The sequence below is a fragment of the Scleropages formosus genome, chromosome 19, assembly GCF_900964775.1.
Source record: "Scleropages formosus chromosome 19, fSclFor1.1, whole genome shotgun sequence".
In the NCBI taxonomy this organism is placed as follows: Eukaryota; Metazoa; Chordata; class Actinopteri; order Osteoglossiformes; family Osteoglossidae; genus Scleropages; species Scleropages formosus.
The window spans coordinates 4,516,980-4,536,485 of NC_041824.1; the positions used below are offsets into that span (position 1 = coordinate 4,516,980).

Genomic DNA, 19,506 nt, shown 5'->3' on the forward strand with positions numbered 1-19,506 from the left:
TATTGGTACACCCTCCTGAATTGGTACAGTAAAAATTACTTTGCTCTACAAACAGGTAAATCAGTAGCTTATCACTGTCAGTTGCTTTGGAGAAAAGCGTCAACTAAATGATGAAATGATAGCACCGAACGCGCCACTTCAGCTGTGACATGGGGCCTGTTACACTGGGGCTGCGTGTGCTGCACTGTTACCGTGCTCTGCTGTTGCATGGGGTCGCTTTGGGGACTTTTTACTGTGTTGAGCCTGGTGCCGTCACTGGGTTTTCACCTTTTGAAGTTTACAGCGTTCATTTGTTTTGAATCACTTCCAGTTCGCTTATGCAAATTACCAAGTCACTGAAATTCTTGAAGCCCTGCACATTTTAAATAGAGAAAACAATGTACCACTCTATGTGCCATACATCCAAAAGAGAGCCTCCTTGGTTGGGCTGCCAGCTCACAAAGACTTTAACAAACAAGGTTAAGGAAATCTGTTTTAAGATTATACACAAATTGTACCCTGTAAAGCATTTTCTGAAAAAAATTCAAGGATGGGATAGATGTAAATTGATTTTTTTTGTACAATGCACCTGGAGACTGTGCAATGGAGTGATGTCTCTCAGTTATAATTAATAATTATTGATAAACTATGCAAGGATTTTTCTTTTTTTTTCTGAATATATACTACTTGGATTCTTACATTTTGATAGAAGCATAGAGAAACAGGCATATAGTACTGTGCAAAAGTCTTGGGCACTTAGATGTTTCACAAAATACTTGTTTTAGATGATTAATGTCATCTGCATTAGTGTCAATAGGAAAGAGCATATTTTAGATTTCCAAGTTACAGTATTACAGTAAGGGTTTTGTATGTTGTTAAAGAAAGAAAGTACACACGCGCGCACAGACAGAGTCTGAAACCACTTATCCCAAGTAGGGTCACGGCAAACTGAAGCCTAACCTGGCAACGCAGGGCGCAAAGCTGGAGGGGGGAGGGGACACACCCAGGACGGGGCGCCAGTCCATCGCAAGACACTCCCAGGAAGACTCGAACCCCAGACCCACCAGAGAGGAGGACCCGGCCAAGCCCACCACAACCCCGCTCGGGACAAGCGGTTATTGACGATGGATGGTTACTAAGCTTTTTAGGAAGTTTATTAATTAAGAGCATTATTTTTGGAAGCATTCTCACTTTACTGCTTTTTCCCCAAGTGCCTAAAACTTTTGCACAGTACTGTATGTTATTGATTTAATAAATAGCTTAAGCAGATATATACACAGGGTCAAATTTGCTAGTAAAAAAATGTTTTCTTTTTCTTTTCAGAAGATCTTTTCTGTTTTTCTTAAAGAACTGAAACGGAATTTAAACAGTACATATTGAGGAGTGTAATAATAAGAATGTAGTTTAGGTGGTAAATTACTGTAATATTTAGGTTTCCATTCATGGTCATTGGGGACAATTGCTTGGGTTAAAGAAAAAATATTACCCAGCTATATAAATGGATAAATAGTTGTAAGTATCTTAACATTATAAGTTGCTTTGAAGAAAAGCATCAGCTAAATAAACAAGTTGCATGACAACTAACTTCAATCTGCATCACAGCTCCATTTATCAGTGACTCTACAGGTTTGATTCAAATATTTGCATGTGAACAGAGTCAGTGTTGGGGCAGAAGGAGTAGAAGTCATCTCATGCCCTCTGTCTGGCCTTCCAAATTCCCCATTTCCTACTCTGGGTCCTCATGTCACTCTATTTTAGAGGACAGTCTGTAGCACAGTGGTTAAAACAACTACCTTTGGACCCAAAGGTTGCAGGTTCAAGCCTCACCTCTGGCTGTAATACCCTTGAGCAAAGTAGTTACCCTCAATTTCTCCAGTGAAATTACCCAGCTGTATAAACTTAAGGGGTAAATAATTGTAACCTTAACATTGTAAGTAGCTTTAGAGAAAATTGTCTGCTAAATGGATGAATATTGGAGTGATTTCTGTAGGTGTCTATTTACTTACTTATTTCGCCCCGGCAAGGTGCGGTTGTTCTGTATTAGTGTTCTAGTATTAATCAAAATTGAGGGGTGAGCGCTTCCCCGCTGGGCCGCAGTATCATCGCCAGGCAGCAGATGGCGCTGTGCTTTGGGCCGAGAGCTCGGCCGCCGCCGCCGCCCCTCTCGCGCGCGCAGCCTCGCTCTCCTCGGTCCCACCCCGTCGTGGCACGAGCCCTCGGAGCGCTTTAAATGTAGCACCGGGACAACATGGCGGGTACGTACGGCGATCGGCGCTTTTAAGTCCCCCTCTCGCGGGTCCCCTTTTAACTGGTGTCTTTTTTTTATTTTATTTTAAAACACACACCCAGCGCGCGCTTGTAAAGTTCTGGGCGTCGCCGTAGGCATAGCAGCACCTCAAGACTGTTTTCGGTTTTTTTTTTTTTTTTTTTAATTTGCAGATTTGTCTTTGCTCCAAGAAGACTCGCAGGAGGACACAGACGGATGTAAGTTTGCTGCTGCTTGCTGTTGTTGTGCCTTTAATTTCCCCCCTTTTTTTCCTTTCTGCTCCGCTGTCCGGGTTCTTTCTTCTCGCCCTGTCCTCCTCCTCCTGCTCCTCTCCTCTCCTCTTCTTGCTTCCTTCTCTCAGTCTCTCTGTGTTTGTGTGTGAAAAGGGGAGATGCGCGCGGGGAGCTCGCGGCCGGTCCCGGCGCGGGCCTCAGGCGGCTGCCGCTGCGGCGGAAGTGCGCCTCGCGCCGCTCCGTGTCAGTGTCCCCCCCGGCGGCTCGTGCTGTGACTGGCGCTCGCTAGTCGTGTTAACTAGTTACCCGGTGGTGGTGGGAGGGGCTGTGGGGTGGTGGGGTGTGTGATTCGGAGTTCTGTCGAGGAGGGTCAGTCAATGTAAACACACACACACACAGAGCGTCTTTCTGTCCTCACTTCTTTTAAAGCTGTTCACTGTTTTCGTGTCTGTCTGTGCGCGCGCAGGCAGCCACGCGGTCCACACACACACGCAGTGTTCCTTCCTTGCGTCTGTTGTCCTCTGTGTCTGTGCATCACTGCAACACACACACACACCGAGTGTGTGACCGTGCTGTCGTCACTCACTCCCTGCAGCGCTGGACTTGGTGTCGCAGGACGAGCTGCTGTCGCCCCTCGCCAGGTTGGACAAATACGCTGCGAGTGAGAACGTCTTCAACAGGTGCGGTGGTTCCTCTTCTCCTGGAGCAGCACACACGGCTCCTGAATCATCATCATCATCATCATCATCATCATGTCTCTCTCTCTCTCACACACACACACACACGATAATGTATGATTGCAAGTTGAGTGTATTATAACTTGGGAGAGCTGGTGTGTGTGTGTGTGTGTGTGTGTGTGTACTGTTAACTTGTGTGTTTGACCTGCAGACAAATGGTGGCCCGAAGTTTGCTGGACACGTTGAAGGCCGTCAGCGAGGATGAGGGAGACTGCTTCGCCGTCCTCGAGAGAGTGAGCAGGCTGGCCGACGACTCCGGTAAGGGAGCTCGCCCTCGCCGCGGTAAAAACGGCCTCTTCGTTCGACTCGGTCGTTACGAGGGAAACGCGCACCTGCTGTTCGGAACCTGCTGCTGGTAATTACAGATGAGCGGAGATTGTCGTTGGTCACGCGAGTCTCCCTGTGGGGACAGCTGTGGTTAGAGCTGCTGCCTTTGGGCCCGAAGGTTGCGGGTTCGGATTCTTCCCCCCGCCGTAGTACCCGTGAGCAAGGTGCTTACCCCAAATTATTCTGGTAAAATTACCCAGCTCTATAAATGAGTAAATAAGTTGCTTATCATTGTAAGTCACTTTGGGGGAAGGTGCAGATAAATGAATAAATGTGATATGGTTACTGTTTATTATATAATACAAATAAAACTGCTCTTTCTGCTCCTTTATTAAATCCTGAGCTGTGTATGACTTGCCTCTGTGAAGTTTTGCTCAAGCAATGTATGTGTTACATTTTTACTCTCCTTTTCATGACGGTAGATCAGTGTTTCTCCTCTAGTACCAGCTGGTAGTGTAGTGGTTGGAGCTACTGCCTTTGGACCCAAAGGTCATAGGTTCAAATCCCACCTTCAGCTCTACATAGCTTTGAGCAAAGTACTTGCTGTAAATTGCTCCAGTAAAAATTACCCAGCTGTATCGATGGGTAAATAATTGTGATATAGTATAACTTTGGAGGAAAGCCTGAGTTAATAAATATAAATGTCATATAAACCCCCCCCAATGTTAATTGGATCTCACTGCTACCTCTAAATCTATGCGTACAACTTATTTGTCTACTTGTTTTTTTAATAGCTTTTATAACATTTATAGCTGTGTTTGATGGAAGGAGTGTGTTGTTGGAACCTTTTATTTGAAAAATGGAGGGGGAAAAAATTGTAACAATGTTTAGTTTTTGCCGCATTTCTCTCACTTCTTAAATGGCTATTTTTTTTTTGTCCAAAAAAAAAAGTAAGGACTGCAGATTAGGGTAGATGGTAAAAAGAGGCAGTTACGTGCGGCTGCAAAATATTACTGCTTCGTTATAATTCCAAGAAGAGTAAGCATTAGTCCCAGAAAAGCATAAAAGATGCCGCAGATGCCCCCCCCCACTGTTAATACTGCCTTCAGTAACTCCACAAACTGAACAATTAATTCGGTGAATTCACTTTCCCACTGAAAATTTCACTTAAAGTTAATATCACAATACTTAGGATTTTTATCATTTTTATTTCTCATCACATACAGGATACTGAATAGCACCGCATTCTGGATAACTGCAGTTTTTTCCTCCTGTATCACTGAACAGGATGTGTTGTATCTCAGTCAATGTGCCCATAAATGTCTAGATTGATCAAGTTCTTTGGGAACCCAGAGTTGTACATTATCTACAGAACCTATTTAGAGTTTATTGTTTACATTGCAGCCAAGGCAACTTCCACTTTCTACATTGGGACAAACTTCAGATCTTTGAAACGTTTTTCCACCGTCGTTCGAAGGGCTCGTCTTTGAGTTGGCGCTGAGAAATAATCTAATGGAGACAGTGGGGGAAAACGGTTCTGATTGTGGCGCGCAGACACTCGCGCTTCCTGTGTTTACTGCGGTTCAGGGCGAGAACCTGGCGTGCGCAAACATCTCGCCTTCGAGCAGCTGCTTCGGACTCTTTCTTTTGCCGAAACTTGCGAACGTGTGCTTGCTTGTCCAAGTCACCCACGTGGAGGGAAAGCCGCGCTCGTGGTCTGCGGGCGGTTCGAGAACGAGGCGCTGAGCGTGTGCCGATGTGCCAGCGCACACTCGCCGTTTCCTCGTCACTTCAGGGTCTTGTAGAGACCTCTGCTCTGGGGGAGCAGCAGTTCTCCTGTGAGATCCTCTGTATCCGTGGGGGGGGTGGGGGCAGCCTACGAATTTGTTTTCCCATCTGTCGTTTACCTCTCCGTTGATGCTGTTGCCTGTAAGAAGTGCTGCGATTCTCATCATAATAATACAGAGCAGTGCTTGAACACAGTGCTTTAAATCATATTTACGTACCTTAATCTGCTTACTGACTTACTCATTTGTACAGCTGATAAATTTTACTGGAGCAATTTAGGGTAAGTACCTTGCTCAAGGGTACTACAGCAGGAAGTGAGATTTGAACCTCCGACTTTTGGGTTCAAAGGCAGCAGCTGTAACCCTACTAAATTAAACTTAATGTAGCAGAGTAATTATATTCATGTAGACTTGTGAAAGGTTTAGCTGTGGCTGTATGTAAGGAGCTGTTTTTTTTTTTTTCTCATTTTGAAACTAGTGCTGAGCTGAATACTGTACATTCTTCTTCATGATGAGTGGGAGTAATTTGTCCACTGATTAAAATTGTTATTGTGTTTAACAAAATGATACAATTTTTGCCCCGTCACTAAAGATTTTTTTTTTTTTTAAATGAGACCAAACTATGGGAGGGAAAAAAAAAAATCTAGGATAAATTTGCAGAAAATTAATGGATTAACCTCAAACCCAATTGTGAGTAGGTTTAATAAAGGTTAATACTCTAACCCCTGGAGTGCTGAACATGAGCTCTAACGGGTATATAACAATGAACAGAATGCAATTGATACATGTGCAATAAATGATCAAACTCCTTTTAGAATCGCATTCCCTCTTCTCGGTTGTTGACATGTGAATCACTCGGGAAGAATGCTGACGATAGTGACGACCGTGAGTGAGTGAGTGAACCGCCCTGTTGATGTTCTACTTCCTGGCCCTGCACTGGTGACTTGGTCTTGCTCCTTGTGTGTTATGGAGCTTAAAATGTATCCCGGGACGCCAACTTGTAACGGAACACATTTTGTTCGTTTCAGCAGGTCGTGTTGCCGTGCAGCCGACGTCGACACAGCCGGGATCCCAGTGTTTATCTCGGCAGCGTAAAAAAACCCTTGAGATCACATCTGACCATTGGGCTGATGGTTGATCTTTATCACCGTTACCGCAAAAAGAAACTTGACAGCCCACCATTACTAATTGGTGTAAAAGTATTGTATTCTAATCTGGTCCATTTAGTTCCTTCCTGCTACTCGTGTGTGGTTAGTGCTCAATATCTGTTTTCTCGCTGAGTCGTTCAATTGTGGGCCGTTTGCTCCTCAGAAGCCGATTCGCTCACCGTTGATGTGATCTAAAGTCGCTGAACTACACGTGTCGTGTAGAGCGTCGTGTGAACACCTTCTTTCTCAAGGGCGTCCAAGTCAGCGGCTTGTTCCGGATGCAATGCTGAAGTGTTCCTGTGAAGAAATTGTGAAACTGGGTTTTATTTTGTTTGTGCTTTTATTTATTCACTCTGTTCTTTCCCTCTTCCAGAACCTACCGTTCGGGCTGAATTAATGGAACAAATTCCTCACATCGCCATTTTCTGTCAAGAGCACAGGCCTTCCGTTCCATCCGCTTTCTCAAAGTATCTTCTCCCAATAGTAGTGAGATACCTTGCTGACCAGAACAACCAGGTATGATGATTCCCTGTCCCCCCCGCAGAAAATACCAAAAACAAGTGTTTTTAAAAGAAAATATCTTTGACTGCAGCAGCGCAGAAAGACGTGCATTTCAGGTGAACCGGTGACCAAGTCGCTAGTGGTGAGTGCGCTCCTTTGCTGGGGTGCTCAGATGGGTGCATGACTCTGCTGCAAAGCTCCTAATGCTGTAACTCACCTTGGAACAATTAAAAAATAATAAATGCAAATGTAGGGGCAGCAAAGAAAATATATTTTTTTCCAAAAAAAAGTACAGAGGGGATGCTGTACTTGTGAGCGTTCAGCGCTGGGTCCACCTGAGATGTTCCTTTCGTTCTCGGAGAGCGAGCGTCACGCCCGGCCGATGTGTTGATGCGCGGCCCTGCGTGTGCCTCCACCATAGGTGCGCAAGACGAGTCAAGCCGCGCTACTCGTGCTGCTGGAGCAGGACCTCATCGAGAGGGCTGACGTAGAGAGCCAGATCTGCCCCGTCCTGGTGGACCTGACGGCACCCGATAGCAATGACGACGTAAAGACAGAGGCCATGGCTGTGAGTCGTACTCTCTGTGCACGGGTTTCGCAGTCTCTCTGTGTCTTGGGTGGTGTAACATGGACAACGGAGTGCTCTTACTGTGTTTGTCACACCTAAGAGGACAGCGCTGTTGTGGGGCTTTTCCCTCTCCCACTTCTATGAAATGACCCTCTTAGGTGGGCCATTGTTACACTCTGGTCATATTACTGTGATTATAGGGATTATTACACATTTCCTATGGGGGGGGGGGTGTCAAAGACCTATGATGTACATAAAAGTCACTAAAACTCTGCTGACATTCAAACAGTGATGTGATCGCAGGCACTGTTCTCCGAGTGCCGTAACGTGTCGAGTACTGTGGGGGGGGGGGGATGAGGCATAAAATGCCAGCAGTTCTGTGCCGAGCACTTTGTGGCATTCAGGAGCGGAGCAGCTGACCATAATGGAAGCAAACCACCAAACCTCTATAGAGCATGTCATTTGGGGGACCCTCAGCACTGCCCACTGATCTCGCTGAGTACAATAGAAACATTTATTTATTTGGTAGATGCTTTTGTCCAAAGCAACTTTCAATGGACTTTATGTAGTGTCACTAGCCCACACACCTTATTCACCCTGGTGACTTACACTGCTAGATACACTATTTACACTGGGTCACTCATCCATACATCAGTGGAACACACACACACTCTGTCACTCTGAAAGCAAACACTGTATCTTTGGACTGTGGGAGGAAACCAGAGTACATAGAAGAAACCCATGCAGACGCAGGGAGAACATGTAAACTCCACACAGGCTAAGCGGGGATCGAACCTACACCCTCTCTCACCACCCAGCTGCTGTGAAACAGCAGCGCTACTCGCTACTTGTGGGGGGCGTGGTGGCGCGGTGGCGCAGTGGGTTGGACCCGATCCTGCTCTGTGGTGGGTCTGGGGTTCGAGTCCCGCTTGGGGTGCCTTGCGGCAGACTGGCGTCCCGTCCTGGGTGTGTCCCCTCCCCCTCCGGCCTTACGCCCTGTGTTGCCGGGTAGGCTCCGGTTCCCCACGACCCCCTATGGGACAAGCGGTTCAGACTCGCTGTACCACCCATGTTTACATCTAATTTTCAACAACTCCTGCTACCTGAGTTACTGTTACACTGTCGATGTATGTTTTGCTATTGCCAGTGTTGGGAAGGATGTGGGTCAGGGAAGCATATGCAGAGGGACCCAAATTGGGAACTATGTTGCAGGCGTAGCTCAATTTGGAGGTGAAACGGTGTCCGAAAGCGGCTTCCGCACTGTCTCCTGTGAGCACTGTTCCGTTTTGCTTTTTAAACAATTTCAATGCCTTTTTTGGTTTGATCCCCGATCCCGTGCCCCCGATCCATCCTGTCTCGGTTTAGATAATCTGCAAGATGGCCCCGATGGTGGGGAAGGACATCACAGAGCGCCTCTTTCTCCCACGCTTCTGCGAGATGTGCTGCGACTGCAGGATGTTCCACGTGCGCAAGGTGGTTATAGCTCTTGCACCTTTTCGCCATGCGAAATGCAGAATGTCCTCGTTTCATGCCGTCGGTGCTTTTCTTTATCTTCCCCCGCCCCGGCAGGTCTGCGCAGCCAATTTTGGGGACATGTGCAGTGTGGTTGGTGGGGAGGCAACAGAGGAGCTCCTGGTATGTAGATGGTGTCCAAATCTATGGTACAAACCCCAACTCCCCACCCCCCCCCCCACCACTGTATTCCCAACAGGATGTTCAGGGTGTCAAGGTCAAAGGGTGATGCAGATAACAGACAATGAAATCCTCTCGCAGTGAAATTGTACACCCAAAATCGATAGAAACAATTCTGCAGTCTTTTTTGTTCGCTGCCAAAAAGGGTTTAAATATCACAAGATCTCCGCTATGTGGGAACGACTTAACCGGGGAAGTGGAGACCCCACCCGTCCTATTCCTGTGGTTGGGGGGGGTCAGGAAGGAAAGCGGAAACGAGTTTCCTGCCCTGATTGTGTGCTGTGCTCTTGTTGCCCAGCTGCCGCGCTTCTTTCAGCTTTGCTCCGACAATGTGTGGGGCGTGCGCAAGGCCTGTGCCGAGTGCTTCATGACCGTGTCCTCCGCCACCTCCCAGGAGGTGCGCCGGACCAAGCTGTCCTCCCTCTTCATCAGCCTCATCAGTGACCCCTCCCGCTGGGTAAGCGCTGCCCTGCAAGGTTTACCGTAGTAAAACCTACACTGTAACCGGTATAATGACAACAGTTGGTAGCGTAGTGGTTAGAGCTGCTGCTTTTGGACCCAAAGGTTGCAGGTTTGAATCCCACCTTTAGGTGTAGTACCCCTGAGCAAGTTACTTAACCTAAATTGCTCCAGTAAAAATTACCCAGCTGAATACATTGGTGAATAATTGTAATAGTATATATGTAAATGTGATCTAATGCACTGCATTCAAAAGAATTAATGTAAATGTAACCTGTGGTTTCCTACTTCCTGGCAGGTTTTAGTTACGCTATTTTCTTTATTTACAAACTTATGTCAGGGATTTGGTAAGATTTTTGTTCTAATCTTCTAGCTGGGAAAACATTTTGCTTTGTGTTTAGTTAACTAGGCCACTGAAGATATTGTCCAGCCTGGATGACAACTTCCGTTCTCCCCCTCCCTCCCGGCAGGTGCGCCAGGCAGCCTTCCAGTCCCTGGGCCAGTTCATCTCCACATTTGCAAGCCCCTCCAACGTGGGCCAGTGCTTCAGGGAGGAGCAGGTGGAAGACTACAGGTGCCCTTACCGCCCCAGCAGGTAATTGCTGTCCCAGGTCCCGTTGCACAACTCGCCTACGATAAGGGCTTCTCCCGTTGCTTATCGGCCACCCAAAGGCAAAATTGCTTGTTAAACCCAGGTGTTTTCTTGGATTCATTATTCATCCTTCTGTTGTGTCCCAAAGTGGGAACGTTTGACTTGTCACCATGATAAGATCCATCAAGATCGTTTCAGCGTTTAGGTTTCGGAAAGCCCTTGCACGTTCTCCCAGGGCGTACCTCTTCATTCAGCCTCTTCTGTGGAGCGTGCGGTCTCTTGAAGTCTTCAACAAATATTTAAATTGCAGGTTTTGAAGGTTCCACGTAACTGGAGGAAGGTGTGCAGTCTGGCCTCCTGTATTGTCATGGCACAGTGTCTTCTTTGTATTGTGTAGGACAGCTGGTAGCATAGTAATTAGAACTGCTCCCTTTGCACCTAAAGGTCGCAGGTTCAAATCTCACCTCCAGCTGTAGTACCCCTGAGTAAGGTACTTACCCTAAATTGTTCCAGTAAAATTACCCAGCTTCATAAATGGGTAAATAATTGTAAAGAAGCTTAAAGATCTAAGTTGCTTTGGAGAAGTTTCGACTAAACAAATAGGTGTCAATGTTTGTTGAGTGATTTTGTGCACCGACAGCAGGAAGGAGGCTCAACTGTGCACAGAGACGGCGGCGCCAGAGGCTGCGGTCAACGACGCTGCTAAGAGCGCCTCGTCAAGCTGCGAGGAGCTGCTTCTTCAGGATTCGTGTTCCAGGGCTCCGGAGCAGCGGCAGGAGGAGGAAGAGGGCAGCGTGGATTTGGGGGTGGAGGGTGGCGGGGAGCAGGTGGCTGAGGCCCTGACTTCAGATGTCTCCTGTGACTCAGAGGCTGCCTCTGAGTCTAGCAGGAACCCTGGGGACCACTGTTGCTCTACATCAGCAGCTGCTGTGGCAGAAGTGCCGGATGCAGGTCCTTTTGAAGAGCAGGTCTTACCCCCGCTACTACGCTGCGCCCCCCAGGAGGGCACTGTTCTTGAACAGGAGCTGTACAACTCCTTCCACTACTGGAGGACTCCCATACCTGCCATTGATCTGGATGTTGAGCTGCAGGGGGACAAGGCCCCCGCAGAGCACTGCAGCGGGTCTCCGGGTTCCAGTGCGGCCCCTGTGCTCGGCAGAAAGGAGCTCGAGGAGCTGATTGAGAACCTGGAGCCCCATATTGATGACCCCGACGTGAAAGGTAAACTGTTTTTGCTGACATTCCGCCTTTACTCGACTTTGCTGAAAAGCCATGTGGAAAGGAGTGTGTCAGTGTTATGGGACACCTGTCCTGCATGCTGCTCTCAGGATTATTGACTCATGTGGAAAGACACTTGGAGCCATGAGCTTCTAGCCTCCGCCTTCATATTACCAGCATTGCAGTGAAACAGAGACCCACTTGCTACGTGACACTGTTCTTTGTGTTAGTTCAGATGTTTTTAACCAAACGCTCAAAGTTAGATGGATGTTTCTAACTGGCACGATTAATGAGCTTTTACATTTATTCATTTATATAACGCTTTTTTCTAAAGTGACTTACAATGTTAAGCTATTTACAGTTGTTTACCCATTTATACAGATGGATAATTTTACTAGCGCAGTTTAGGGTAAGTAGCTTGCACAAGGGTACTACACCCGGAGAAGGGGACCAAACCTGCAACCTTTTGGGTCCAAAGCCAACAGCTCTAACCACTATGCTGTCAGCTGCCTTTTACCAATTTACCAGATTTCTTACTAATTTAATGTGATTCATTGACCAGTAGGTAATACCAAGGGAAACTTACTGTGTTGTGCATCTTATTCCCTGATCCTTTGAGCAAATTCATTAAGACTGTTGTAAAGTGGTGTCTGATCAGTTTACTCACATCTTCAATTGTGTGGCAGCTGCACTTTGTGTACGCCTGATAGGGAGGAACATGGGCCTTAGTGTGTTAGTGTGTCGGTATTTATTGCTGTTACTGGTTGCTCCGTAATCATAAAAGTTTAATATTGTGATTTTTCTCTTTGGAATATTGGTAAGTATTTTTTTCTCCCTGACAAGATACTGAGCTGAGTCCATATTCTTCAATGTGAATGAATGTCTTTTAAAACATTTGTTTGGATTTGGTCCTTATCTCCTGACTAGGACTGTTCTTCCTGATCCACTTTTTTTTTTTTTTTTAAATTTAAAGCAGATCTATAATTTACCCTGAAACAAGTAGGGTGCTGACAAATAGTCTGTGTAAATCCTGTCCTTGTATTAAACAAGGCAGAATGGCTCCTGTGGGAAGTCAGTAAAGTGACAGTAAATATGGGTGCCTGAATTTTTTTTTTTTTTTTTTAATGGAAACAATGGGGAAACATGGGACAGGAGCAGCACCAGTAATGCAACAAACCTTATGCTTCACATCCTGGTTCATCACCCAGTACATCCCAGTTGGGATGAATATTAAAATGGTAAATTGTATTGTACTAGGGGTGCGGTGGCGCAGTGGGTTGGACCGCAGTCCTACTCTCCGGTGGGTCTGGGGTTCGAGTCCCGCTTGGGGTGCCTTGTGACGGACTGGCGTCCCGTCCTGGGTGTGTCCCCTTCCCCCTCCGGCCTTACGCCCTGTGTTGCCGGGTAGGCTCCGGTTCCCCGTGACCCCGTAAGGGACAAGCGGTTCTGAAAATGTGTGTGTGTGTGTGTGTGTATTGTACTATACTGTACTGTACTGCACTGTATACTTCACAAACTACTCATAGTGCTCCATCCTGAAAACACTCAAAGTTGCAACTAAGACGACTGGAGCAGAGCCAGATGACTACATACTTCTGCGAATATATGTATTGTTGATGACATACTTCATGACAAGGAAGGGAGACGAATACCAGCTGGATGTGTGATTGGAAAAAATGACCCTCTGGAGATCCAACATGCAAGTTGGAGTGAGCTAGGCTGCCTGTTACCCCGCCACCCTGAACATCACCTGGCTGGTGATTGGGTTGTGACACCCAATCCTTCCTCTTCTAGGCTGAGATGTTTGGACACTCTTGGACTTTATCAATGTGAATGTGTGTAACATGTCACTGCCCCAACACTTTCTTGGTCCAGCCCAAGTGGATGTGTTGACCGCTGCCCTCCGGGCCACAGAACTGGATTGCCACGTGCCGGGTAGCGCTTTGGAGCTCCAGGATGCTGAGAGAGGACAGAGCAATTGCTTTGCAGTCCACAACCAACCCCTAATTGGCGACTCTTCTGACACTCAGGTGACCCCCTACTTCCTTAGTTTTTCTTTTCCAACTCCTGTACATCTGTAGACTTCATTTTTGTTCTTTCTCTGCTTGTGCCATCAGAACTGTGAATCGGTGCGGCACAGGCAGGACGAAGACTCTGATCTTGGCGATAACAACCTGAGCCCAGAGGAGAAGTCCAAACAACAGGTGAGTATGTATCCGGTGGCAGCAGTCAAGGTTTTGTCGTCTGTAATGAGATTCTGCGAAATGCATCGCTCCGCCTTATTGCTGAAATATTTTCTTCCTGTGGAAATTGTTTCCGGTTTTTTGAAATGCTTGCTAAACACTGTTACAGTTAAGACAAAAGTTACATGTTTGTGGAATGTTGGTTGCCATTTGTGATCGAACAGCAACTTACGGAGATGGTGTATTTTTAATTTCTAATGAATTTTAAATGTTAGAATTCTAATCCCAACTCTGTGTGTGGATAAGCCAGTGCGTACAGTATCTTTGTATATCAGGTCATAGTTACACATGTGGAACGTGCTCTGAGCGGGTAACTCACTTTCACCCTCCAGGACGTTGTACCCCAGGCTCTGCTTGACCAGTACCTCTCCATGACTGACCCGTCCCGTGCCCAGACTGTGGACATGGAGATCGCTAAACACTGTGCCTACAGCCTGCCTGGCGTAGCCCTGACGCTGGGCCGCCAGAACTGGCACTGCCTTCGCGACACCTACGAAACACTGGCCTCGGATATGCAGGTGCCGCTTTTCATGCAAGTTCTCCTTAGCTACCAGTCCCCTCGCAACACATCTACGTGGCGGAGCCGGAGCAGGCACGGCTGCTCCCCCCCGCATAGGGTTCAGATGCCAGGTGTGGACTACGCTGTCTCATTCTTTGTCCATTTCCTCGGCAGCTGGTTCTCAACTGTGCAGGTGATTATTCACAAAGAGCACATAGACTGGGTAATACAGCTGCTTTTTTATTAGTTTCTTGTCTGTAGAGCCCTTTGTGTTGGTTCCCTAGTGCTTGGGGTGGGAGGAGGCTACACTTCCAGTCCCCCAAGGCCGACATCATCTGGTTTCTCCTTTCCGATGCCCTTTCCCAAGAGTAACCTGCACTGCTTCTGGATTGCTTTCATGAAGTTGCACGTGTAACTTGACGCTGCTTCTTGGTTATTCCAAGCGTCCCGTGCATTCCACGGCCTTTACGAGCACATTTGCCGAGTTCTTGAATTCCCAACTTGCGTACAATCCTAGAATCCTTTAGTAGTATAAGGCTTTGTGGTCTGTGGACAGGTTCCAGCTTTTCTGCCTGCTAACTTGCAACTTTCCCTATTCTTTGCACCTGCAGTGGAAGGTGCGTCGGACCCTGGCCTTCTCTATCCATGAACTGGCTCTCATTCTTGGAGACCAGCTAACTGCTGCAGATCTTGTGCCCATCTTCAACAGTTTCCTCAAGGACCTGGATGAGGTGCGCATCGGGGTCCTCAAGCATCTCTACGACTTCCTAAAGGTAACTTGTCACCTTGTTCTTTCTCTTTATAGAATCACTATTTAAAATCTTTAATTTTTGTTTGAATCATAACAGGAAAGAAATGTTATCACAGGTTTTAAAGTTAATACAGCATAAATTCTAGGGATTGAACATGGACTAAACTGAGCAGCCTTTACACTTATATCTTGAAAATCTTGTATCTGGAAGATTTTTCCGTCTTATGGGAAAATGAAAATGGATTGCAGGCCAGCCTTTTACGCTTAGGTGATGGTATCGAGGGAGCAGCTAGTGGCTCTTCGTGAGAGCAAGAGGTTGTAGATGCACCTTCTCAAAGGGGTTGAAATGTAGAGTAAGAGGCTTTGCCTGGAGACTTGGCATGATTGGGGCAGGTGGGTGGCAAGAACCTGCTGGTGATGGAATTCACTTTGTCCTGGAAGAACAAGACAAAATTTTGAGCAGGCAGGGAAAAAGAGATTGTGCGCATTAGCAGCTGCGGGCTGTCATTTGGAAACTGCAGAGAGAAGGGACACGGGGAGTTTCTCCTATTCTCTTACACCTGCGGCTCTTGGATTCCTGCTACCAAGCGCATATGCTAACTGGGCTGGAGGCAGGACTCGCAGCACAAATGTTTGCTGTCATTTCGAATTCTATGTCGCTTACTCTGAGTTCACAAACACCATGACTGCACAACACTGTTGGGACGTGTGAGAACACGGGGCGGAAAATGGTCAGCGGCACTCCCACCTCTGGCCTCTGCACCTGAGGTCTGTGCTACACTTTCATGGCTGGAGAAGGAATCTCGCTGATGTCATGCAAGGCGTCGGCTGAGAACCAAACTGTTTGCTAATAACACCAGTGGGCGGTACACTTGTGCCACTACCCCGTCCGGGCAGAACTGTAGGAAGTTGGTAGGCTTTGCGCTAAAGCGGAAAAACTAGTTCTGAGCACAGCTGAACTGTAAAGTGACACCCCACTCCAGTGCAACTGCAACACCGACTTTCCTCCACAGTGTAACGTGCCCTTTGACCTGCGCCCTTTGACCTTCACCCTCCCTCGCAATCAATAGAAATGCTGGGGCTTACGTGCTCTGAAATTAGCTTTTCATCATCTGGGTTCAGTTTTGGATGAATAAGAAGGGACATAATTTAAAAAAAAAAAAAAAAAAAACTTGCTCACACTGAAATTTTTTTTTTTTTTTTTTCCCCCCCCCCTTCAGCTTGGTCTAATAGTTGGTTTTTGAGAGTGGGTTGGTTTGGTGCCTGTTTTTTTGTTGGGTTAGGATTGGTTTGGTTTTTGTTGCTAGCTTTGGCTTTGTTTGTTGGTTTGATTTTGTTAGTGAGTATGGTTTGATGGTTTTTTTTTCTGTTGGTGGGTTAGGTTTTGTTGGTTTGGTTTTCTGGTGGGATTAGTTTGGTTTGGTGGGTGGGTGGGTTGGAGAAGTAAGTTAAGCTTCTTGGTCTCAGGTCATGAAGGCGTTTGTTTGGCTATGCTGGGTCGCTTCATGTTGGTGGTCGGACTGCGTCCTTGTGTACAGCCATTGAAAAATACACATGGGGTATAACATCTTTTCCTGTATATCTTGAATGGCTGGTTTGGACTTGAACAGTGTTTTAATGATTGCACAAGATGTGGTAAAAGCAAAGTTCCTGTGCTGGGTGAAACTGGCCCCGTTCTTGACAAGGAGAGCCACCGCACCGAATCCTCATGCGAGTGGCCTCGCCGACCCTTTCCTTCTGCTCGTGTTCTCAGCTGCTGCACCAGGAGACCCGTCGCAAGTATCTGTACCAGCTCCAGGAGTTCCTGGTGACAGACAACAGCCGCAACTGGCGCTTCAGATCGGAGCTCGCAGAGTAGGCTTCCTCGATCCAGCCCGCGCTTGTCCATCTTTCTTTATTGATGCACCATTTACTCTTTGTGCCGCTACCTATGGAAATGAGTTCATGTGGGGCTGTTGCAGGCAGCTGGTCCTTCTGCTGGAGCTGTACAGCGCGCAGGATGTGTATGACTACTTGCGGCCCCTCGCCTTCAGCCTGTGCACCGACAGGGTCTCCTCCGTTAGATGGATTTCTTACAAACTGGTGCGTTGCCATGACAACAACCTGTCTGATTACTAGACCACTATATGGACAGCTGGTAGTGTAGCAGATAGAGCTGTTTTACCCTTGCGTAAGATACTTACCATATTTTACTCCAGTAAAATTATTCAGCTGTATAAATGGGTAAATGTATATGTACATAATCTTAATTTTGTTGCTTTGGAGAAAAGCATCAGCTAAATGAGTAAGTGTGTGTGTGTGTGTGTGTGTGTGTGTGTATATAATATACACATACACACTTACAAAATATATATATATTTTGTTATACATTAATTTTTCTGCTAGGTCGGGGGGCTTCAGGTTAAATCCTGCATTGCTGGATGTTCACATGTGAGCCTGGAGTGACGTTTACATCCTTAAAGCATTCCTTCGTTCTGCTAGTGCTTCAATACTGTCACTCTGCCTGTGTCCAAGGTGAGCGAGATGGTCAGGAAGCTGTCGTCCAACACTGCTCTGGTAACAGAGTTCCTGGTGGAGCTGGTGGATAAGTTCTGTCATTCCCCCAAGTGGTCTGGGCGCCAGGCCTTCGCCTTTGTTTGTCAGGTAAGGCAGCGTGTGCTCATCACTTCCTGGACTTGTGCTGGTGGGTTGCTTTGCTGTTCCCAACAAAACTCTGTCCTGCTGTCTCATTTTGACAACCCCTTCCTTCCTTCCTGTCTATGCTGCCAGCAACCTGATTTAATCAGAATTTCACCCATCATTGAAAGGTTCTTGTGATGTCTTCCATCGGTACATTTTTGGGCACTTTAAAAGATCCTCAAAGCCATGTGTTGGTGCTTTTCCCCCGGTGCATATGTGTTAAGCTTTCACTGTAACTCTCACCTTGCTGGATTTGGGCTTAGCCACCAAAGAAAGCCTCGGTCCTCATGGCTCGGCTTGCTGGCTGTCCCCTTCGTTTTCCCAGCAGTAGCAGCAAAATGCACGCGTTGCACATTTTAAGAAGGCGAGGGGAAACTCGTCAATGTGCCCCTGCTCTGACCCCAACCAAACCGTGTCGTGTTCAGCTGGTGGTTGAGGACGACTGCCTATCCCTGGAGCAGTTCTCCAAGCACCTGCTGGGCCCGCTGCTGCAGCTGGCATCTGACCCAGTGCCCAACGTCCGTGTGCTTTTGGCCAAGACCCTGCGACAGAGCCTGCTGGAGCGAGGTGAGGCCCCATGTGACCTGGTTTGTCTCAGCTCAGTTCTCTCATTTAAAAAAGTGTTTATCACTAGCAAAAGGATTAAAAGAATTAAAGATTTGGTCATGAAGTTGATCGCATCTTGTAACTTCCAGGGAGCAAACTGAATTGTGGGGGAAAGATTCCCCCCCGTCTTATATTGATGTTGTGAGCACCCGGTGACCATCCAGTTTTTACTAAAGGTTTATTCACAGATTCTCCTACATTCCAGTCACTTGGCCTTGATGTGTCCTTGGCCATACGGCCACTTTAAATTCAAGCGCGTTGCCCTTGTGTGTGTTTGGAGAAGAGTCGAATGGTGTCTCCTGCATCCTGCTGCATTTGTCCACATTTCTCCCAATTCAGAGTACTTCGTGCACTCCGGCAACTCGCACCAGGAAGCCCTGGAACAGACCCTGGTGGCCCTGCAGACTGACCTGGACAAGGACGTCAAGTACTTTGCTAGCGTGCACCCAGGCAGCACGCGCATCAGCGAGGACGCCCTGAGCACAGCGTCCTCCACATATTGAGCAGCTCTCGCTCAGCCCAGCTAGAGCAGCAGTTTACGGGTGGACCTCACCTTTCTTCACTCTTCCTTCCTCTCTTGCAAAAGATGTCTTTTGTGCTTTCATTCTGCCACAGAAGCCTTAAAAGCGTCTTCCTTTTTAAAAGAGGAAAATACTTGAATGTGCAGAGCCGGTTCGCGGGGGGGAGGCGGCGGTGGCCGGACGATGGCTGCTCGCACCTCGTCTTCAGTCTCTGAATGAACTCTTTACTCCGTGTAGCTGAAGCCAGTATCTGAGCTTTTCTGAAACACATAGCAGGACAACTCTAACGTTTATACTTTCCTTTTTTTTCTACTTTTTTAAAAATATTGAGTCATCGATTGACTATCATGCTGCATTAAAGGGTTCGGCGGTCGTTCGCGGGAGGCAGCGGGTGGCTGGAGAAGCTCTCAGTTGCCGTCTTTCCGTATTCAGCGCAGCACATTGTTGCACTGGAGACGACGCTGCTCTCGCTGTGGATGCGTCGTTGTCGAGGGGATCTCGCTACACTGTTAAATGGAGAGCTCCAGTGACATTGGTCAACACCCTTGAATATTTTATCTTCAAGATAAAACTCTGCACCTTCTCCCCCCTCCCCTCCCCATTCTCTCCCCACCTCACATCCTGTACATATTTTAGCTGCTTTTCATTTTGGTCTATAGTCTTATTGTGATAATGGTTTGTCTTCTACCTATCCAAAATAAAAGAAAATGCAAGCATTGTCAGTGCCCCCTGTGTGACGAGAGGCCGGTCGTCCAGCGGC

The 19,506-nt window shown here is 47.2% G+C and overlaps 1 protein-coding gene across 2 annotated transcripts; it reads left to right on the forward strand.

Annotated features, from left to right (window-relative positions):
• Positions 1-1,955: 1,955 nt before the first annotated feature.
• ppp4r1 (protein phosphatase 4, regulatory subunit 1) lies at positions 1,956-19,464 on the forward strand. Of its 2 annotated transcripts, none has more exons than XM_029246167.1 (20): positions 1,956-2,234; positions 2,419-2,463; positions 3,074-3,158; positions 3,367-3,473; positions 6,791-6,933; positions 7,340-7,486; positions 8,852-8,959; positions 9,056-9,121; positions 9,477-9,635; positions 10,108-10,232; positions 10,873-11,450; positions 13,323-13,477; positions 13,565-13,651; positions 14,023-14,208; positions 14,801-14,962; positions 16,694-16,794; positions 16,902-17,022; positions 17,455-17,583; positions 18,045-18,186; positions 18,565-19,464. In XM_029246167.1, the coding sequence occupies exons 1-20, from the start codon at positions 2,228-2,230 to the stop codon at positions 18,726-18,728; spliced, it is 2,817 nt and encodes a 938-aa protein (XP_029102000.1). In that variant the 5' UTR covers positions 1,956-2,227; the 3' UTR covers positions 18,729-19,464. The 2 variants fall into 2 exon arrangements, with proteins under 2 accessions (XP_029102000.1, XP_029101999.1); XM_029246166.1 differs by having other exon boundaries at positions 1,957-2,234; positions 10,870-11,450.
• The last annotated feature ends 42 nt before the right edge of the window (positions 19,465-19,506 follow it).